This window comes from Leucoraja erinacea, chromosome 21, assembly GCF_028641065.1.
Source record: "Leucoraja erinacea ecotype New England chromosome 21, Leri_hhj_1, whole genome shotgun sequence".
In the NCBI taxonomy this organism is placed as follows: domain Eukaryota; kingdom Metazoa; phylum Chordata; class Chondrichthyes; order Rajiformes; family Rajidae; genus Leucoraja; species Leucoraja erinaceus.
The window spans coordinates 12,441,319-12,465,040 of record NC_073397.1 but is presented as its reverse complement, the minus strand read 5'-3'; the positions used below and the strand labels follow the sequence as shown (position 1 = coordinate 12,465,040).

Here is a 23,722-nt window from a genome sequence, read left to right as displayed (position 1 = left end):
TACTTGGGGCAGATACGATAGTGACATTTAAGAAGGTTTTGGGTAGGCACAGGTATATGGAGGGATATGGATTATAAGGCAGATAAGAGATGGTCTTGACATCATGTTCAGCGCAGACACTGCGGGTTGTAGGGCCTGTTCTTGTTCTGTACTGTTCTGTGTTCTAAGAAAAGAGGACTCAAAATTCTTTGAGGCACTGGAATCAGTCGTGGGATAAGAGGAACCTGTACATTATGTCATAGCTGGGAGATTCATACCAAACTTTCAAGACTTGGGCATCTGCATAGAGCAGTAGAAATAAGCTGCACACGAGAACTGGAGTGGTAGATGACACTCATGCAGAAAATAGTACAGTTTTAAATGGGAGCAGACTATATGAGAATACGGAAGGAAATAAAACTGACATAGATTATATAATTCTAAGCATCATGACTAAATTCAATGAGCTGCAGAAACAGCTGTGCAGGAACATGTATAGCCATAAATGAAACTTTACCTCCCACAAAAAATGGTCAGGAATAGGCACTTAATATTGGCAGATAAAAGATGTTTAGAACAGACGGGGAAGAAAAAATGTGGGTGGGATGGAGGTACTGGTTAGAAAAAGACATTATAATGCTGGAGGGAAGGCATGTTCTTGAGAAGTCAAATGTATTATTCACTAGGTTAGAGTTGGATAACAAGAAGGGAGCCATCAAATTACTGAGGGTTTGCTCCAGGTTTCCCAATAATAAGTGGCAGCATAAGGAGCAAATCGGCAGGGAAATTACAGAAATGTGCAAGAACTATAGTTGTGATTTTGGGAGCTATCAAATGAAACCTTTGATTGGCTAGAATAACGTTAAAGGGCAAACATAGCAAAGACTTCCTCAATTGTAATCAACAGAAAGACCTTGGCCAATGAGGCACAGAGCAACATTGAATTGACTTCTGGTAAGCAAGGTGATCCAACTGCACCAAAGATCAGGGAGGGGGTACTTGGGAAGCAGTGATCATCAAGTTAAAAAGGTTTACATTAATAGCACCGAATGGCATGGAACAATCAAAAGCAGAGATTCTCAACTGGAGGAGGGCTTACTTCAATGGAATGACAAACACCGAGGTAATGGAAAATTAAGTATTGGAGATAAAACTGCAAAAGAACATCAAGTAACATTTTTAAAAGGGGAGATGTTTTAGGTACAGACAGGATAACATTTCCACCAGTTGGAAAATTAAGGGAAACATAACCAGTACAAAATGACAAAGGATGCCCAGAGGCATACAGAAAAAGGGGAGGTTTGATGCGAATCAGATGAATAACTCGAATATCAGCTTGAAGGCAGTTAATATAACAAGAGAATATAAACCAGAGGCAAGGGTTAGCTGACATTTTAGAATGAATTGTTTATACCGTTGGATTGTTAAACGACCCAGGTGGAATAGGAGGTGTGGTTTCTCTGGTTTGCATTTGGCTTCACGGGCAGTGGAGAAGGACAAGGACGGAAGATCAGTTTGGGAAATGAAAGGAGAATTGAAATTGCATGCAACTGGGAGCTTGTGATGGCCTATGGCGTCAAAGCACAGGTTCTCTGCAAACCAGTTACCAAATCTGCATTTGGTCTCTCCAATCAATGCAGTGTTGGCCACATCGGGAGCACAAAGTGTGGTAGACGAGGGTGGAGGAGATACATTCCAATCATTGCCTCATCAGGAAGGGCTGTTTAGTCCCTGGAAGGTGGCGAGGAATGAGGTATAGGAACAATTTTGCACCTCCTACAGTTACAGTGGAAAAATGCCAGGGATCAGGGAAGGGTGGATAATGATGGATGATCTGACCAGGGAGTCACATGATAGTGATCACTGCAGATTTGTTAACTTTCTAAGAAACCTCGTGCACATCAAATCTCCTCAATCTTCTAAGGAAGTAGAAACATTGATTGGCTTTCTTTATGATTGCATCAATGTGCTGGGTCCAGATGGGTCGTAACCTGAAACATCACCTATCCATGTTCCCCAAGAGAGCTGCCTGACCCACTGAGTTACTCCAGCAGTTTGTGTTTTATTTTGCATATTTGCACCTGCAGCTCCTTGTTTCTCCGTGTTATATTGTGGCACCATTTGCAGTATTTATCAATATAGGTCCATGTGGGATGGTTTATATTCTGTTTCCAATTCCACCACTTTTTCAGTCTGAATAATTGTTTTCATGCAAATTTGAGCATAGACCTAATAACGATGCTCCCCTCACTTGAACCAAAAGCTCAGAAATATCTGCTTTTAAGGTGTGGTTCCAAACTCTCTTTAACATGATCTCAAACTCTGGCCAGTCATCAACATTGTGTAATAAATCATTCTAATGCTGTAAGTTCCACAAAATGTAAGAGCAATAGTAAAGGAGAGTAAACAGATATATATTTAGTGTTTAAGAGGGAACTGCAGATGCTGGAGAATCGAAGGTTACACAAAAAAGCTGGAGAAACTCAGCGGGTGCAGCAGCATCTATGGAGTGAAGGAAATAGGCAACGTTTCGGGCTGAAACCCTTCTTCAGACGGGTTCCGTCTGAAGAAGGGTTTCGGCCCGAAGCGTTGCCTATTTCCTTCGCTCCATAGATGCTGCTGCACCCGCTGAGTTTCTCCAGCTTTTTTGTGTAACCTATATATTTAGTGTCTTAACATAAACACAGAAATCTTCAGAAATGACACTTGTTAACATATGGCATTTGCATCCATTTGTTTTGCTGAATAAAACATATCAGGCATGTGAATGCGAAAATGCCCTAGCTATTACCTTTACATGTGATTTCACATCCTAATGGGAGCTTGGCATCGTGTGGGTTTCAGTTTTATATTGTGAATTTGCATGTACCTATTTGACATTTGGGCAACGCTGTTCCCAAATAATAGCTTCCATGCTCAAACTGGTCAAGTCTGAACACCATGGTAATAAAATCACTTTTTATTGCCCAATATTTATTTTACATAGTGTCTAGAGTGGCCATGCAACAAATGGTTTAATATATTTGGCATAATATTTGGTTTTGTTAAAACTTCGCCAGAGGTACAGAGTTTTTGAAATGAGCATTTGTCTATCATGCATACCTTCAACTTTCCTCTTCTCCTTCAAAGAGCATTAATTGTGAAATTTCCAATTTGATTATTTTAGGACACAGCCAGCTAATATTACAAGAACATCACTCTGGAACCATGTCTTTAACTAACTTAAAACCACTCAAAGACCTAATTTACCTTTTTTTCCCCACTCTCTGATGGATTTATTTACAGTTCTGTTCTGTATTCAATATTCTTCATACTTCAGTGATTTTGTTTTAGGGTATATACTATGGATTGTGTCATTGGTATCAGCTGAAATCGGTAAATTAAAGCTTTTTTTATTTTAAAAGTTCCCTTCTTTCATAACAGCAGCACATATTTCCATTTGTGGGTTGTATGCTTAGGGAGAATAATTAATTTTTTGTCAGTGATTCCACCTAATTTAAGGAATGTAAGTAGCATAAGAGCCAAATTCAATGAATTCAAGATCACAAAGTTTGGTGCAATATGCTTTGAATTTGTGAAAATCTGCTTTGCAAAGATAATTAAATATTCTTGAATACTTCACTTGTGCATCCACCCTAAATTGTCAAGTTAGTTCAGCAATACAGTGTGGCCATTGCATTGCATTGAATCCTCACCTTTGATTTCTTGATAATTCCCAGAAATTGATGCTATAATTGTTCTTGCCAAATCAAAATGCTCTACATCACTGTGTTATGACTGAAATGCCACAATTACAATCACATTGACAGAACCTATCTGATGCACCTCTGCTGGGTGTAGAAAAATCTCCACCAAGTTGCAGTAGCGCCATTGTATTTTGAAGGTTGGACCATAATCTCATAGCCTATCCATTGCAGAATAGGTTCCAATTAACCAATTTGTAGTACCCAATTGAATGTAGGAGAAATGAACAACTGCAAAATAGTTTGACTTGTGATGGCCAAGGATTACAATGGAGTTTTTAAATGTTGAATTAGTTTGTAGCATTTCTCCTACTAATAAATTTAAATGTCATTCACATGGCCACATTTGATAAATTTGACTTCCATCACATCTAGAGATGGATGACAAATAACTTTGGAAACTGAGCAGGCTCTAAGGACTATTTTGAACAGGGAGGAAAGGAAGAGAGATCTATGAATGAAATGCCATGGTGTACTACTGAAATAGCTGCAGTACGTAACAGTAGGATGTAGGAAATCCTGACCATAAAAGGGGGATCAGTTATGCAGAGGCTCCAATTGGATACATATATTTTGATAGGTAAGGCTACTGAAGTGCTGGTCAACATTGATGAACAATTTTAAGTTAAGGCATCGATTAGGGTTTCATATAGGCCCATAAGTTCAGTTTTAGTTTACTTCAGAAATAGTGTGGAAAGAGATCTTTAGCCCACTGAGTCTGCGCTGACCAATGATCACTCGTACATGAGTTCTATGTTATCCCAGTTTTGCATCCTACACACTAGAGGCAATGTACAGAAACCAATGAACCTACAAACCTGCACGTCTTTGGAAAGTGGAGAACCCAGAGAAAACCCATGCGGTCACAGGGAGAATGTATAAACTCTGCGATGACAGCACCCGTAGTTAGGATTGAAGCCAGGTCTCTGGTGCCGTAAGGCAGAAACTCTATCGCTGCACCACCGTGCTGTCGAATAAATGGAGGAGCAATGGGAATTAAAATACCAGCAATTGAGCTTCTGATGAGCTCAAGTTTATAGCTGATGGATGATGGATCAGGATAACATTAGAGCTGTTGAGACTGATGATAACAAAACCATTATCATTGGTTTCAACAGTGGGTGGAGGCACGGATAAACATGGGCATCTTGAGGTTAGATATAATGACGGGGCCTGGCTTAGCTTGAGAAACTGGTCAGGGTGCATGATAGAATCAGAGGGTTGGTACAGAAGGCGTGTAGGGACAGAGACCAAGGAACATGTTTCATGTTAAGCTGGTATCTCTGTAATTCTGGTTTAATTTACTGTGCATTGAACAAATATTTTCAAAAGGTCAATGGAGGTGCCAGATATTTTTGGTGCTCGGATTGATCAATGGTTTAGCAGTGCTGTTAAATCAAAAATAATAATAATAAGCCCTTCCAAAACTGAATGCAGTTAATGATTCTTATACACAAGATAATGGCCCGCCTCCACATGACCATGGGGTTGGAGGGGAAAACATAACTGTTCTTCAAAACTTAGTTTTCTTGGAAAAATACCAGGCAAATAAATTGGTAGCTTTTGTTACCCCAAACGTGAGGAGCTTTAGTAATATTGCACAGAGAGTATATATTGGTATTCACTGTTAATACATTTGCAGTATTTTTCAGTAAATGTAGTTACTTTGTGTGTATTTAGTATTTAAAATTGCAGTATTTTGTGAAGTATATTATTTTTACTGTAGTGTAATTGGAATACCGGTACTTGTTAGGTATCAAATTGCTTATTCAGATGGGTTTCTGCTACAATTACTCAATAAAATATATAATATTTTCAGCAATATTTTTTTGCTGAACCTTAAACTCAAACCCAATTGAGCATTGCATTCTTTGCTTTCTTCCCCCACTTTGTCTAAAACGATGGATATCAGTAACTTTTACTACTTTTATCTATTTTGTATTCTTTTACTTTGCAAGACAATGTAAGAAAAAGTATGTGCATGTCTTGTAAGTAAAGAGTACAGTTGCATGAATTTGACCAGACTTGCTTGTATAATTAAAAAAACAAGCTTGTCATTAATTTGTCATCTTCTGACTGTCTTGTAATAATCTAGCAATCTTGTTCAATGGACGGTTGTTCCTATTGCATTCTTAACCATCTGGTACTCAGGATGAGAAGCCTAACAGAACTGGTATTTTTTTTGCACCCTAACAATTGGTGATCATCCCATTTTGAAACCAAGCCTGTTTCTCTTGCCTGCCATTTCAGTTGACACTTAGACGTGGTCCCTTTGCTTCTATGAAGCAGCCATTCACCAAAGACCTTCTTCATGTTGTACCACAGGATGGTCGAAATGACTTCTATTGCTGGGTGTGCCACCGGGAGGGCCAGGTTCTGTGCTGCGAACTCTGTCCTCGTGTCTACCATGCAAAGTGTTTAAAACTGAACGCTGAACCGGAAGGGGACTGGTTCTGTCCAGAATGTGAGGTATGATAAAAAGATAGTTGAAACTATGGTGAGGGAAATGGGTTTAAATTTGTACAAATTCAAGAATAAGAAAGTGGGATTTTATTTTGATTATATGTAATAAATAAATTTGGATAAAAGATGCATGAAGCCACAATTCATAGGATAAGGTTCATCAATAACACAAACTGGTATGGATACAGGGAACTAACTGAGTTGCTAAGGACATGACTAATTTCTGTGAGCTTAATTGAATATTTCTTTATTGTATCATTAACCCTTTGAGCTATAAAGGTAGAATTTTAATCAAATAATTTATTGATTTTCTTTTCCTAAGTTCCAGGTTTTGTAGTTTTGTTAATTCATCTGTAGCACTTTTACAAGCAGCAGCTTTAGAAGCTGGCAGATAAATAATTCACAATGTTTTCCAAAGGGTTAATGCGGTAACTTGGTCCTAAACTTGATGGCGTTGGACTCATTTGGGACCGTTGCCATTCAGACTGTTGTACATTTCATGAGTAAGAAGAGTATCTGACTGAAGATTAATGGTGCACTCCCTGGAAGACTGCATTTTCAACGGCATGTCATTATCTTTATTGTGCTGAGGTGGTTCCCAATCCATACAACAGAAGCAGATTTGTGTTTAAAAAAAAAAAATAATCCTTCAATCTGTTTGCTTCACAGAAAATCACGGTCGCTGAATGTATTGAGACTCAAAGTAAAGCTATGACTATGCTCACTATAGATCAGTTGTCTTACCTGCTGAAATTTGCACTACAGAAGATGAAGCAGCCAGGAGTAAGTACAAATGGCAATTCTGTGAAATGACTGTTATTTTCCTGTGACTTCTAAAAGGGACACATTTCTGATGTTTGTTCAACTTCTCGGTTAAGGGTCTTGAGTGGTAGTGAGATTACACACTAACGGGAGGGAGTATCAAACTGAAATAGATAATGCACTTCAATATTTATTAATAAAATAAAAATAAAGAATCAAATACAATGCTGAATAGGAATCTTTTAAATGGCGTAGTGTCAGAAATATTAAAAGGTAAAACAAGAAACAACATGATCACAATTTTTCAATATTCCTTTGGTAAAGTAAAGTCAGCTATGAGTCAATCAAATCATGAGGCACTTGATTTTAATTTAATATACTGATCTGGAACAAACGTAATAGCAAAATAATCTACTTCTTTATGCCTCTTAATGATTTGCTTAATTGTTCAACATCTAGCTGCCATTAGCTACAGAAGTAAAATCCTTTCTGAGAGTGCAGTCCCAGTGCTCAAGATCTTACTCCTTGCAAATATAAACTGCAGCTGGAGTTTGTCAGAAATTGTGCTTTGAAAGAAATTAGACGGCAAGGTGGCACAGCGGCAGAGAGCCGGGTTCGATCCTAACTATGGGGGCTGTCTGTATGGAGTTTGTACGTTCTCCCCGTGACCTGCGAGTGTTTTTTCCGGGAGCTTCAATTTCCTCTCACACTCCAAAGACGTACAGGTTTGTAGGTTAATTGGCTTTGGTAAAATGGTAAAATTGTACCTGGTGTGTGTAGGATCGTGTTAGTGTGCAGGGATCGCTTGTCGGCACAGTACTTGGTGGGCCGAAGAGGCTGTTTCCGTCCTGTATCTCTAAGTTAAACTAAACTAAATCAGTGACATTTTATCTTTTTTACTTCGGTCTTTTCACTTCAATGCCCCTGCAATCAATGGAGTGGGTCTCTCTCAGATGACCACTGAAAGTGTTATCCAGTGGAGATTCTCTTCTATCTTCCACTATCACAGCTCCGAGTGGATGTTACCACATCATGTGCTGACTACCTCCCATATGATTGGGGAACATGAAACAATATACAAATGATTCATGGAACCGAGCATTGACATATTAGTATTATTTCTGTCAACCTGACTGTATATGATAGATTTTAATTAAGGTTATTGCAACAATATATTACTCCGATTCACTCAGAGCACAGCTTTTTACTGCCTCCAAAACATTGTGCAAAATTGCATTAGTGGCCCAACTGGCTGTGCTAAACGTCATTGTTGGATTTGTCATGCCATGGCTAATCATTTGCTGCAATTATGGAGCAGCTGAGTTTCTTGTTTGACTTCTTTCTCCAAAAAATGAAACAAAACCCAAGCTTTATTAAAGTATTTTCCGAAACAATTATTTTGTTTCTAATTATTTGTAACTTTTAAAAATACTGTGCTGCTTATTAACAGACTGAACCCTTCCAAAAGCCGGTTTCATTAGAACAACATCCTGATTATGCTGAATATATCTTTCATCCAATGGACATCTGCACATTAGAAAAGGTATGTTTTCGGACCTCGGGACTCTTATTAACAAATTAGGTCCCATTTGCTTGTGTTTCTGTTTGATTTTTTCCTCTCTTTTCTTAATTGTGTAATTGCCCCTTCTTGTCTCTCTCTGCTTTCAGTTTGGGACTTTTACTTTGGAAAATCATGAAATCCTAGTTCAAAATAAATGCACATTTGTATAACAATTTCAGCATGTTACAGTCTAGTGCCATCCAGTGGCAGAGAGCGTATTTAACAGCATTGTACTTCAATAAATGCACACACTTCCAATATTATGCACAATACCATTGTTTACTAAAATATCTGTCATTGCTAAAGCTATGTAGCTAAAATATGAACCTGTTGGTTTATTAGTTATTATACATGCTTTGAGTATAAAAGTTGGTTCATGCATGTTTTATACCAGGGATCTTTTCCTGCTTGATTAGGAAATTGACTTGAGCACTTTGGGGAGCAAGTCAATTTAGTGAGTCAAATGTTTGTCTTCCAACAATTGGACATCTAATGTTGCCATCCAGTTTACCCGTTGACAGACAATTTGACTGTTAAATCTACAACCTGCAAACTGTCTTTGTAACTTGTAGAAATAGTGATAATCCCACAGGCAATTGGCATGAGAACATGATTTAAATGGCAGATAGACACGAAAATCTGGAGTAGCTCAGCAGGATAAGCAGCCTATCTGGAGAGAAGGAACGTGTGATGTTTCGGGTCGAGACCCTTCTTTAGACTGGATAGGGATAAGGGAAACGAGTGAACGAGATTTAAATGGCTCCTGCTTTTGCATTGATCTCTTGCTCTCTGTTTGTCAGCCTCATTGTAGAGCTCAGTATACAAGTATATAATTACACAGCATTGCTGTGGTTCTATTAGTTATTACAGTCTATAAGCATGGTGTGCGGCTGAGATATTTGCAGTCTGTGCTGGTGTCATGGGCCAATGGACCTTTTGCCCAACTGACCTAGTATTTATACTGTTGAAAATCTTCCATCATTGGGGTGGCACGGTGGTGCACCGGCATAGTTGCTGCCTTACAGAGCCAGAGACTCGGGTTTGATCCTGACTACAGATGCTGTCTGTTACAGAGTTTGTATGTTCTCCCCGTGACCGCATGGGTTTTATCTGGGTGCTCTAGTTTCCTCCCTCATTCCAACGATGTACAGGTTTGTAGGTTAATTGGTTTTGGTAAGAATTTTAAATTGTCATTGGTGTGTAGGATAGTGCTAGTATATAGAGATCGCTGTCGACGTGGACTATGTGGACCAAACGTCCTGTTGCCAAGCTGAATATCGAAACTAAACTAAACAGCTTGTTCCTTGCCTTTCTCCTTTATCTAGATTCTCCTCAATGCATCTGACCTTTTTAATTCAACCACTAACTGTAGAAATGGGTTCCATGCTCTAACCTTGATGTGTAAAGAATTTACTGAATTTGTTTGTGAATAGCATATAAATTTGAATTTGAATTTTGGAATAATTAAAGGGCGTGAGACAAAGTAAGTTTGTGTCTTCCCTATAAAATTCCTTCATAATTTAAATATTTTGTCTTAACAGTCATACAGCACAGAAACAGGCCTTTCTGCTCACAGAGTCCAAACCAACCATCAACCACCCAATCTCACTAGTTCTATGTTACCCCACTTTCGCATTCACTCCCTTCACACAATGGGCAATTTACAGTCCAATTATGCTACAAATTCAAGTATCCTACACATTTATAGACGAGCAGCAAGGTGTTTTTTTTTTTTTATTGATGGGTAGGGTGTTTGAATATATTTTGTCATTTCATAAGATATGGGTGTTAGTGAAAAGCTCGGTGATTAACAGCCATTTTAAAGTTCCCTTGAACTGAATTGCTTACCATGACATTTCAGAAGGGAGATAATATCCAGCTTTATTGCTATGAATCTGGAATTCTTTATACTGGGAAAGTAGGTCAAATTTATTTCCAAGAAACCATTAGTGAACAGATTTGTTTTAACGGTATTTCAGTAGTTCCACCATACTGCATTGCTACTTTCATGTGGAATCTAGAACTTGGGGGCAGACCAAGGAGTCATCCACTTAAGGTGAAGATGATGAGGAATTTCTTCTGAGGCCCAGGATCTATTAATTTCTTTATCACAGGTTTATGGATGCCGAGTCAGTGAACACATATGAGGGTGAAGATCGATTTTGGTTATTAGGGGAATTGAGAGTCGAAGAGAATGGGCCGGAGAGCAAGGCTGTGCCAAGAATCAGCCAGAGGGTTATTGAGCAGAGAGGTTTGAGGGGCCATATGGCTTACATCTGTTTCTGTTCTTATGTTCTGTTATTCTTCCAGATTATTCAATTATTAGAATTTATGATTCCCAGTTACTGTGGTGAATTTGAAATCGAATCCAGATCATTCAGACCAGATCTCTGGATGATCAATTCAGTAATTATTTCACCGTGTGTACCCTTCACTGTACCCTTATTGACCAACCTTACCAGCCCCTTATTGGAAATTGATCACATCTTGCTCGCTCTTCTTATTAGGATGCTTTATTTTATGGTATTGTTAATCTCTGTTGCTTCTTTAAATTATTTTTCAATCTCCAACACACCCTTTACTTTTTGCAGCTGTTTTCTTTTTAAATGTGCGTATTGAATGAATTATATGTATTAAAATTTCCTCTCCACATGTATCCCATATTCTTTACAATTAAATTCTGCAAAACTTTTGGGAAGTATATTTTTAAAAAGCACCTACTATTTGTTTAATTTAACAGGCCTCTCTCATATTTGGATATTTTTTTTATTGTTGAGCATAGCAGATCTGGATTTGAATGGAATGGCTCTGCCCAGTAAACTGCCTGTAAATAATTAATTACTGCCATAAATTATAAAACTTGTGCGATTTATGTGAATGAACCTCTTTTTTAAAATCTTGTGCTTGTTGTAACAATGTTCCAGAAGCCAATACCAAACAAAATCTGAGACCGAATGATTCATTTTGCTTTTGAGACATCAAACATAAAACAACAAAAGGTACAGCACAGAAACGGGTCCATTGGCCCACAACATCTGTGCCAAACATGATATCAAGCTAAACTAATCTAATCTACCTGCACATTATCCATAGCTCTCCATTCCCCACATATACCCTCTCATATCTGCTTTCACCACCATGATCTTCCGCACATCTTTAAATTTTGTCCCTTTCACTTAAAGTTCTGCTCTTTAGTCTGACATTTCTACCTTGTGAAAAAGATTCTGACTGTTTACCCTATCTATGCCTCTCTAAATATTTGGTCTCCCCGCAACCTCTGGAAGCTCAGAGAAAACAATTCAAGTCTCTCCAAATGGCATATAGCTAATAGCTAATCAGGCTGCATTCTGCTAAACCTCTTCTGCACATTTTCTAAAGCCTCCACATCCTGTAATGAGGCGATCAGAACTGTACACAATATTTAAAATGCATCCTAACCTGTCCTATAAAGCAAAATCATGACTTACTGACTATTTACACACTGAATTTTATCTCCTGTTCTGCGTTATGTTTACATATTCTGTTGTGCTGCAGCAAGTGAGAATTTCATTGACCTATCTGGGACACATGACAATAAAACACTCTTGACTCTTATACTCATTCATTGTCCCAACCAGTGAAGGCAAACATACCATAAGTTGTATTTACCACGCTATCTACTTCCATTGCCATTTTCAGGGAGCTGTGGACTTGGACCTCAAGATCCTACTGTACATTAATGCTTTTAAGGGTCTTGCCATTAACTGTATACTTACATTCAACATCACACATTGCAACTCCTCACAATTGCTCAGTTTGTGTAGCACCTTACACCTTGTGCAATCCTGGTAAATGCCATTGTTCAATGACAACAAAATGACTTGCTTGTACTCGAGTTACACTCTGGGCAAGTTGGAGTGTATCTCAGTCTACTCAGTCAATTGGATTAAATTACCATGCTCTCACTAAAGATAGACTACATTGTGTGACCTTGTGGGCTTTTCCAAATTGTGGTTGTGTAATAAATGAATATGCATTTAATACCACTGAGTATTTCTATTCTTTCAGAATGTCAAGAAGAAGATGTACGGTTGCACTGAGGCTTTCCTAGCTGATGTCAAATGGATATTGCATAACTGCATAATATATAATGGTGGTAAATATCATCGTTAATACACAATTTCTTTAAAAATATATACATTCCAGCTTCATTCTCCTATTCTGATGGATATCTGTGGTGAAGGAATATGTGGATTCTAGGTATCTTTGTCCTAAATTATAGAAACTTGCTGCAGGCATAAAATGACACCACTGCTATCTAAATTAATATGAAATGGACATCTTTTCATTATCTGCCATTCTTGAATCCTGTGTTTTGGGGAAAATCCAGAATTACAATCCAGAAGTATCATGTTGCACTAAATTTCCCTGATATTGTTGTACCCAAGTGCCATTTGGGTACAACTGTGAATGGGAATATTGCTGATGATTTATGTTAAAGTTCTGCTGTATAACACCAGCCAACTAATTGTAATTCTTACAAACCCCAATTTCTGGAAAAAGTAATGGTTGTTTGTGAAATGGCCTCCTTTAGAAACAAAAACCAAGAGTAGGCCATTCGGCCCTGAGCCTGCAAAATATGATCATGGCTGATTCCAACTTGTACCTGATACCCTCTGATGGCCACAAGGGCCACATCTAACTCCCTCTTAAATATAGTCTTGTACACTATATTTCCCTGAGCCTATAGCCTCGAGTCACATTATGATTTTGATATCAGTGCACATTCTTGGACATGTAATTACTTATTTTGGAAGAAGAAATATGTTGGACAGTCTTTATTTATTTTCTTTCCTTTGGTATTAGGATGCTTTGTGGACTTTGTTTGAATAAATGGCATGCTATCTAACAATGGTGGGCACCAAAGTTCAAACCAAATTTGGTTTTGTGCATGTTGGCATTTGCCATAAATGCACTAGATAGTATCAGAGGGTGGGAGCTCCCACAGGGTGAGGACTCTGTCAAATTTCCCCCATTCACTTTCTCTTCCATTGCCAGTGCATACTGTAACTATTAATATAGTATCTCATTGCTACTCTAGCTGATGTCTGCTATCTTGGTATTTACTGAAAATTAAACCATTGACACTTCATGCTCTTTGCACAACTGGAACACAGTGTTTGTGGAATATTTACCCACCAAGTTAAAGAAGCACTTTAGCATGAGAGATTCCAGCAACTCTCACTTTTCATTAAAGCTGAATTGCAATGGTTTAAGATTATTCATTGTGGTATCAGATAAGATGTCAACAATTATTTCCACTCTCGTCTATTTTCTTCCAATAGATTCTGTGCCTTTTGGTACTTCAAATTAGTCATAGTTGAGCTTTGATGCAGTCAAAGTTTCCTCTTAAGTGCACAGGTGCAACACTTAAGCCAATTTGATTTACTCATTGTAACAGCAATGATGGAATGAGTACTTTGGACACAGCAAATAGTTTAGGCCCTTCCCCGCCGAATAGCGTTCCCCGTACACTAACACCATCCTATACACTAGTGACAATTTACAATTCTTACCAAAGCCAAACTATGGAATGTGGGAGGAAACCGCAACACCCAGAGCAAATTCCATGCGGTCCCGGGGAGAAGGTACAAACTCCATACAGACAGCACCCGTAGTCAGGATCAAACCTGGGTCTCTGGCTCTGTAAGGCAGCAACTCTAGGGCTGCACCACCGTGCCACCCTTGTGAAACCTGTGCTTCAGCACTAGCTGTAGCTTGGCCGGTCTAGCTCTACCAAAAAATTCCCCATTGCTCAACAGTAACTTATTGGCAAAGTGTTGGAAGCAATCTGCCTGAATCCTAGTCTTACACAATCATCTTTCCCATCATCTGTGCACCGTGTTCCATGGGATGAACAGTAACGTTTATTTTAGCAACACCTTTAAGCCCATGGTTTCCACCACAGGGAAGGGCAAGAGAAATGGATGTCTGGAAAATACTTCCAATTCTTGTGCAAACTGGCTTGGATATAGATTACCATTCCTTCATTGGAATGGAGTCAAAATCCTGGATTTTCCTTCCCATGCACTTTCTGGGATTACCTACAGCATACAATCTACAACGAAGTACAGAACAGAGCCACACAGGGACTGGCCCTTCAGTCCACAATGTCTGTGCCAAACATGATGCCGTTAATTTAATCTCATCTGCCTTCAATTGATCCATATCTCTACTATTTCCTGCAAATCCTTGTACCCATCCAAAAGACTTGTATCGCCTCCACCACCAACGCCGTGTTCAAAGCACCCACCACCACTTTTTTTCCAGAACAATTGCTGATTAGCTTTAAATAGCAAAAACCCTTGAAGATTAATTCACCACTGATGACTACCAGGAGAATATTTTTTTTTATATCGATTCCTGTCCTTGGCAAAATGCATTCATGCACCTTCAAATTGCTTGTTATGATCAAATAGGAATAATATCTTTCTTCTGCCCCATAGTGTTTAGCTCCATTATACAGTGCAGAAGGTTGAGGATTAAATTATGGCTTGTATGCCTTAACTACTCAATGGATAATTTTGCAATGGCAAATGAGCTATAATTATCACGTATGCAGTCATTTCAATAGTATTGTACTGAAAGAAAACATAGAGAGATCGAAAAGCTTTGCAACATGTGTCTTGTGGCCTTTAATATTTATCTGAACTAGTCAAAATGGGATCAGTGTCTTCTGAAATATGATATTTCTGACAACGTTACACATACGATCTTGTATTGTGTAATGCAGCTTCTGCTCGTCATGATTTGATCCATTTACTGGTTTAGAAAAGAGACAATTTCCACTTAGTCAAGCAAATGTAGAGTAAATCCGAAACATGTCACAGTGTAGTTATTAGGTGCACTCCTCATGTCATTAAATTAGATGCCAGTGTCATTCTGTGTTCTGTTTTTAATATCAATAATAGATTTCTGTGTTGCAGCCAATCATAAATTAACAGCAACAGCTAAAGTGATCATTAAGATCTGCGAGCATGAAGTAAGTATTGATGAGGCATTTGTGTGATTTTGTATTTTTATACTCTGATTTAATTGGAATTATTTAGACAGGATCATTTACTTTGGAATAAACCTATGTTGTTCAAAAAATTGAAACACAATGTTAAACAAACCATTCAGATCACAGTCTGAAAGAGAAAAGCTCCTTTAACCTTTCTGATGAGATTCCTCCTAATCATCCTTCTATTCTTCTTTTCTCTGTCAGCTATTCACTCTCTCGGATGTCCACTGTTTGTGGTTTTAGTTGATGCTTTGCTCCATTGAAGAAAAGATGTGGTTTCAAGCTAATATGTTTCTCCTCTTTCCCCTTAAAAAATAGATGAATGAAATTGAAGTTTGTCCAGAATGCTATTTGGCTGCATGCCAGAAGAGGGACAATTGGTTCTGTGAGCCTTGTGTAAGTTAAAGTATTCTGTAAACTGAATGTCAAGATGTCCATTAAATCAAACAGCTGATCCCTTATGATCTTTAAGAAAGAACTGCAGATGCTGGAAAAATAGTTTCTCCAGCATTTTTGTCTACCTTATGATCTTTAGTTTGCTTTAAGACATTTCTAAACACCTTTACAATCATCCTTTCCACTATCCAGAAGTGGTTATTTCTAAATCATTGCTCCTTCACTCAAATAGATGCCACAGAGAAACATATTTTCATTAGTGCGCTATTGTTGGGCAGTGGGTCGTTGGTCAAGGAAACGAGAGGAAATTTAAACATGACATGAAAGTTTGCAAAAACCATCCATTGCGCTTCTCACCAGATATTGATCACATTATTCAAGATGAAAGTTGGTCTGAATCCACTTAACTTCTTGATGTGTTATCATCACCCAAAATTTGTTATCCCACTCCAGGTCAGTTCCTAATCCTGTTCAAGGGTTGTGAATTTTCAAATTGCATCCTCCAGTCCTCTATGAAGAATAGCTTAGTTCCTTTACATGGACTACCTTCCACTTATCTTATTGATCTTTCAACAAGTGGACTCTGAGTCTTTGTTCAATCTGGTGGAACAGACGTGTTGTTCAGACAGAGGGTAATTATTGGCGTTTTTCATCAAACTTATACAATCACAATTTTTGGGCAACCTCTACCTTTTGCCACTGAATCAGTGAACATAAAATCTCTGATACCTGTGGAATACTTCCCTGCTAAACTTAAGGAATGGAATTCTATTTCCCAAAAACTAAATCAAAACAAGTACAGTGGCAAGTTGTTTCTGAATAATGATATTGAGTAATATTTTGAGTCAAAGTAAAACTGACTTCTCTCAATTTCTAGTCTCTGCTGTGAGGCTTCAGGGCACAGTCTGGTTGTTTTCAGAGCGATAATTTAGGTTGCAAGTAGCGGGCATGAACTCTGGGGAAAGCTAGCACAGTAGCAGGACACTGCATAACTGCCAAGAGTGCTGGTCGCGATTTCCTTTAAAAAAAAATGATCGCTGTGTCTGTGGCCTGCAGGGTTAATGCTTGTGCTGTGCTACTGATTTTCCACAGAAGAATTGTGTTTAAATATTGTTTATTAGGTGCAGTTTGCCTATATATATAACCTATTGGTTATAATTACTCGCATTGAACTTGTGTAATTCTTCATGTTCTACTTGATCTTCTCCATTCAGCAATGCAGTAATCTTCCAACAGTTCAGATTTACCTGCCTCTTATCACAATTTTTTTTTGTTTTTTGTTTGCAGAGTAATCCCCACCCACTTGTCTGGGCAAAGCTTAAAGGCTTTCCCTTCTGGCCTGCAAAAGCACTGCGGGACAAGGAAGGACAGGTTGACGCGCGATTCTTTGGGCAGCATGACAGGTGAGTAATGTGTAGGAATGAACTGCAGATGCAGGTTTACACCAAAGATAGACACAAAATGCTGGAGTAACTCAGCGGGGCAGCCAACATCTCTGGAGAGAAGGAATGGGTGATGTTTCAGGCCGAGACCCTTCTTCAAGAAAATAATGTTGTTGTTTTAAGTGTACTATTATTCATGTGGCCAGAGCCCCATGCCAAAGTTTATTTGCTTTTTGCTAACTCACAGTGCATGATCTCAAGTTCTGGAGTGGGGCATGAGTGTATATCTTGAGGCCAGAATAATCAGAGCACCAATCCACTCTTAATTCTAAATGGAACATAGGGTGTGTTTTCAAAATCTAAATTAAGGAATGATTTGTCTTAAGAGCATCCAACTGCATTGCTATTGGTTAAGGAGTTCCTAGATTTGAATTCAGTAATGATGAAGGACCAGCAATATAATTCTAGATGTGGCTCAGTGGTACCCAAAATGGTGGTGGTCCCATGCACCTGCTGCACTTGATCTTCTTGGTGATGGATGGTTTGGGAGGAGCTTCCAAAGTAGCCTGTGTACTCATGGTGGAGGGAATTAATGTTTAAAATGGGTAATGAAACGCCAGTCAAGTAGGTTGCTTTGTCCTGCATGATGCGTTGCTAGCTGGCATTTGCGCAAAGTGGCTGGTTATCCCCTGAGTTTACTAAATCCTGGCAATAACTCCATGCATTGATGTGGCTCCATTTACATAGCAAAACACCCCAAGGCCCTTCACCGAAGCATTATCAAAATTTGACTTTCAGCCACATGAAGAGATGCAAAGACAGATACCTAAATGCCAAGGAGGGATTTGAAAACACTGAGGGTAATTGTCTTAATCAGCGATGCCACACTGGAATGAATTGTATATCAGTGACCCACAAGCATGACCATTGAAAATAACATGATATGACGATGACAAAACGTGTTAAAAGATCTCTCAAAATTCTTGACCTCTGGCCCTTGGATCAAAAGACAATCTGATCCTCAATGGGTTTGATTTGCATTTATAAGTAACATGTTTTTGTCATTGTGATGTTGGAGCCGAAGAGAAAATATTGGCAAATAAATCTAAAAGAGGCATTAATATAACAATTTTTTCTCCTATACACAGGGCTTGGGTTCCAATAAATAACTGCTACCTCATGTCCAGAGAAATCCCCTTTTCTGTGAAAAAGACGAAAAGCATCTTCAATAGTGCAATGCAAGAAATGGAGGTATATGTGGAAAACATTCGTAAAAAGTTTGGAACATTCAATTATGCACCTTTTCGGTCACCATACACTCCCAACAACCAATTCCAGATGCTGAAAGATCCCCAGAACCCAGCCGCAGGAACTGCTAAGCCTGATAAATATGAGAAAATCAAACTAAACTTTGATATGACTGCCTCGCCAAAAATAGTTCTCAGCAAGTCTCTGTTAATCGGTGGTCCCAGTCAGAGAATTTCACTAATGGACACGCCTCGTTCACCAATGAGCACCAATTCTTCAGTGCACACTGGTTCTGACCTAGAAACTGATCCTACAGAGAAGAGCATGAAAGCTACTTCCAGTCACTTTAGTGCAAGCGAGGAGTCGATGGACTTCATTGACCGGAGCACAGGTATGATATACCTTAACTTTAACAACTTGTTTCGAAGTGTATGTTGAGGCAGCATTTGATGGAGCGGGAAGGAAAAGGTGAAATTAACCATCTTTTTTTTCAAAAGCTATATAAAAGGAACCCATTGGAGAGGTTGTACCTTTATAACTCCTTCAAAATTTATGCTTATAAATTTGATTGCCAATTTTTTTTCGATATAATTCCCATATACACTGTCCCCAGTAGGTTGTGTAAAAGCATTTCAGTTGCCCTGCACTGAGGACTGTCAGTTCTGTTTTCCAGACATCACAGTAGAACAGAAAGTTTTATACCAGAGTGGCATTAGACCTAAAATGAATTGGGAATGGGTGACTGTATCCCAGTAATTTTATTGGGAGGCAGAAATATTGTATCATTAAGTCGACAGATGCTACTAGGAATTTGTGCAGTGAAAAGTGAAAAGATTTAAAAATAGATGTTGAAGATTGACACAAAGTGCTGGAGTAACTCAGTGGGTCAGGCAGCATCTCTGGAGAAAAAGGATCGCTGCCGTTTCGGGTCGGAACCCTTCTTCAGACAAATAGACGCTCTAGGGTTTTAAAGAGTAATCTAAACATCTTAAAAAGTAAATCTAAAAATATATGGTCTTGGATTTTAAGAGGGTAGTTTTGCATGCCGTTTCCATAGAGAGTTCTGTATTTTGGAGATGATGTGCTGATGTTACCAGTATGTAAAGATCTTCCAAGTAATGGAGACTGCAACTTTGGTCTGGCAAACTTGAAATTGTGTTGACATTATTAATACCACCTTACACAAGATTCTTAATGTTATTCCAACAGAAAGGAGATTTGAGGATAGGTAAAGGATTATCACTGAATATGGAATTTGTCTGGCAGATGAACTTGATCTTAAAAATGAAGAAGCCCAGAGTCATGCAGGGATCATGCATTAGCTTGATGGATTCTATGTTCTATGTCCATTCACCCATTCCCATTCTGTGTCGAGTTTTGGATGACAAACCTTCCTCCTCCAACTGACTTCATGTTCATTTGTGGTACAGGTTACAAACAATGTTCAAACCTGAAATTCTCTGCCCGATCCACATTGATCCAGTTTGTTTCCTCTTTCAGCTTCTCCTGGATCTATGAAGACAAGTCAAGCTGGCAGTGTGTCGGGCAGCCCAAAACCCTTCTCTCCTCAGTCCTCCACTCCCATTGCTGCTAAATCAGAAAGGACTCTGAAAACCCCTCCTACGGGCAGCATCCTTAATCTAAACCTTGGTTAGTTGTGACCACAAAATGTTTTTTCCATTGGCTTTATGGGATTTTTAGTCAATCTATGGCCACGTGAAGAGGCTGTGTGGGAGCAGTGTATGTGCATGCATTGGGATTGTCCAGTGTTGTGTGCCATCTTCTTTTAGCTATTTCCAGCCAGGGAAGGGGACTTTGAAATGAGTAACGTACATTGTTTGAGAGGAAATTAGATGCAGAAGGTTGGACAAGTATCACTTTTTCAAAACAAAAGCTTTGTTTTATGATTCAACAAGGTTGTCCCAGTAACACACCATCCCAGTTATTTTCATAGTTTATTTTTCATTGTATATTGTAGGCCACAAGATAGAGTAGGGAGATTGTCATGCAGTTTTCTATATTTGGTATGATTGAAAAGTTGTTTTCTTTCATTATTACTTATTCTGTGGCTTCAGCTGTGCTTTTCATTTCTATCGTGGTCCTAAAACAGTAATAGCTTGGTATTCTGTCCAATTTATTGTCTCAAAGGCCATGTTGTCATTGATTTGCCAAACTCCATTGTTTTCACACCATCTCTTAATATTGCATTCTAGAATGATCAGTATTCTGAGACCATGTTCCACATTGGCTTTGGGTCACCTCTCTGTCTTTTCAGATGTCTTCAACAGAGGCTTGCTTCAGGCTGATACCACATCATTGGTTTTGCTTTCTCATTAATGTTTTATTCTGTCCTCTTGTCTGATAGATCGCAGTAAAGCAGAGATGGATCTGAAAGAGCTGAGTGAATCTGTGGTGCAATCAGCTCCTGTGCTCCTCACTTCACCCAAAAAACACCCAGTCCGGAGCAGTTTCCTGCTTAATCTCGACAAGACAATAGAAAGTTGTAAAGCACAGTTAGGTGAGAATGTGTTTGTTATTTATCAAATTTTAAGGCTTCAGGAAGGACTTATTCGTTCTTTGGAATATCAGTGTAATTAAAGTTTGGTAGAAGATTTTTTTTCCTAAACTTAATGGTTTGGAAGGCAGGAGAGTTGGCATTTCACCTTTTAATTGTTTGTTTGTGGTATGCATTTTTTAAGGGACAAATTAATTTCCCCATACCTTTGGTAAAGTTGGAGTGATGCATTTTAATGGACAAGGAAACCAACATAGACACAAAGTGCTGGAGTAACTCAGTGGGTCAGGCAGCATCTCTGGAGAAAATGGATGGGTGACGTTTGGGAAGCCTTCTAAAGACTCGTCAAATCAACATGATGGATATGACCTGCTAAAATACATTTATTGAAGAGAAGTTTAGTATTAATGATATTTGAGATAGAGATTTGTATTTACTCGCATTTAATAGAGAATCCAGCACTCTGTCTGGAATTGCCAAGACTAAGATGTGATTTAAAATAATTTAGTGTGGCTCCACCCAGTGGGTAGGCCACTTATTATGCGAACCCTCGGCAGTCGGTGGTAGGGTCACACGACTGGGTAATGGCGGGAAGGAGTTGTCATGAGGTATAAGGGTGTGCCCCGGTATAAGTATTGAGCCCCGGGTCAGCCTTCCCCCATTCGCGTGTGTGTTGTTCTCTTTACTTCAACAATAAAGATCTCTTTGATTCACCACACATGGCTTGCTTATTCGCCTGCCATATTGGTGACCCCGACGATCCAAAACAGTCATTTTGGATTTAAATCATGGACGCAGTCAACTATCAACCTCAACAGCCCGAGGTCGCTGACAATCCGGCCCAGCAGAATTTTGTCTCCCTGAAGTTGCCCGTGTTCTGGACATCGCAGCCCAGTTCCACGTTCGACGCATAACAGCCGACGACACGCGGTACTACTATGTGGTCGGCGCGTTGGATCAGGAAACGGCCGGTCGCCTGATCCCTTACCGACGTGCGCTACCGGATCAGGACAAATATGAGGGCCTTAAAGCGCTGCTCTTGCAGACCTTTGCGCTCAGCTGCCCGGACGGACCGCACAGCACGGCTCATACGTATGGGCGGCCTCGGCGATCGCAAGCTGTTGGAGCTCATGAGTGAGATGCTCACCCTCATGGATGGGCGTCGGCCCTGCCTGGTTTTCAAGCACACCTTTTTGGAGTAGATGTCGGACGACATTCGCCTACTGCTCACCGGTGAGGATTTCGCAGGCCTCCTGCTGTTAGCGACGGACGAGCTGTGGCAAGCCAAGCGGCAGGGTGGTGACTCGATCGATCAGGTATCGGCTGGAGGGCCCAGAGACCAGGCCCTATGTCCACCGGGAGTTCAGCTGCGTCGCCAGTCCTGAACGACCCTGGTAAGGGGAAGTGGTGTTACTACCACCAGCGCTCGGGTCCCGCAGCCCATCTGTGCCGCCCGCCCTGCTTGTATCCGGAAAATGCCAGGGCCGGCCACTAGTAGTCACTGCGGCGGTCGGCCTGAAAAATCGCCTCTACACGTGTGGGATCGACACTAAGGACTCGGGCGCGGAGGTTGGCGCTTTACCCCTGTCGGGGGTGGACACTCGTTATGGCAAGTGGGGTCCTTCGCTGACTGCAGTCAACGGCAGGTCCATATGGACGTTTGGAGTTCGCACGATCATGCTCATCTTTGGCCCATGCCATTTTACCTCGACCTTTACGGTGGTTGATGGTTTCCCAGCCATTGCTAGGCACAGATTTCCTCTGGGCCTAGTCTCTGTTAGTGAATGTGCGGGATCAATGCCTCGTTCGCCTACCCTTTCGCTTTCATGCCTCCGGTTCTGGGGGGAGGGGGGGGGGTCCTGTGGCGCCACCCGGTGGGGAGGCCACTTACTATGTGAACCCTCGGCAGTTGGGGATAGGGTCATATTACTGGGTAATGGCGGGAAGCAGTTGTCATGAGGTTTAGGGGTGTGCTCTAGTATAAGTATTGAGCCCCGGGTCAGCCTTCCCCCATTCGCGTGTGTTGTTCTCTTTACTTCACCAATAAAGATCTCTTTGATTCACCACGCACGGCTTGCTTATTTGCCTGCCATATTAGTTCAATTTCACATGCACATTGTGTGTTTCCAGGAGGCTAATGGCAGCCAGTCCAGATATGATTGTTATCCCACTGTGTGTGGCCATGGGAAAGGAGGGCACGTAGTCACCGATCAACGTACGCTGGGTGCCACGATGGCACTGACCCGGGCCACTGTACATCCAGTCCCAGCCCCGTCTGCCTGCACAGGGGAGACAAACAGTGAAACGGCGGCGTGGCGAGTAGAGCTGCTGCATCACAGTGTCAGAGACCACGGTTCCATCCTGACTACGGGTGCCGTCTGTGCGGAGTTTGTACATTGTCCCTGTGATCACATGGGTTTTCTCTGGGTGCTCTAGTTTCCTCCTGCAGCCCAAAGTGTGTGTTTGTAGGTTAATTGGCTTTGGTAAAATTGTAACTTGTCCCTAGTGTGTAGGATTGTGTTAATGTGCGGGGTGATCACTGGTCGGCGCAGACTCGGTGGGCTGAAGGGTTTGTTTCCACGCTGTATTTATCTGATCATCTTTGTGATGATTAAAATACAAAGACTCTAA

General features: G+C 40.1%; 1 protein-coding gene across 12 annotated transcripts in view; it reads left to right on the top strand.

Moving 5' to 3' along the window:
- zmynd8 (zinc finger, MYND-type containing 8) overlaps window positions 1-23,722 on the top strand; it is an 80,060-nt gene that overhangs the window by 36,398 nt on the left and 19,940 nt on the right. For 6 of the 12 annotated variants that reach the window (XR_008725162.1, XM_055652156.1, XM_055652161.1 and 3 more), the window contains exons 4-13: window positions 5,973-6,191; window positions 6,855-6,968; window positions 8,398-8,490; window positions 12,556-12,643; window positions 15,459-15,529; window positions 15,869-15,946; window positions 17,234-17,349; window positions 18,477-18,967; window positions 20,077-20,226; window positions 20,942-21,094. Coding sequence is in view for 11 of the 12 variants with exons in the window: in XM_055652156.1 (XP_055508131.1) it covers window positions 5,973-6,191; window positions 6,855-6,968; window positions 8,398-8,490; window positions 12,556-12,643; window positions 15,459-15,529; window positions 15,869-15,946; window positions 17,234-17,349; window positions 18,477-18,967; window positions 20,077-20,226; window positions 20,942-21,094 (1,573 nt within the window). In the remaining variant the exon portion in view is untranslated. The remainder of the gene's footprint in view (window positions 1-5,972; window positions 6,192-6,854; window positions 6,969-8,397; window positions 8,491-12,555; window positions 12,644-15,458; window positions 15,530-15,868; window positions 15,947-17,233; window positions 17,350-18,476; window positions 18,968-20,076; window positions 20,227-20,941; window positions 21,095-23,722) is intronic. The other 6 variants (XM_055652157.1, XM_055652155.1, XM_055652158.1 and 3 more) reach the window with 6 other exon arrangements.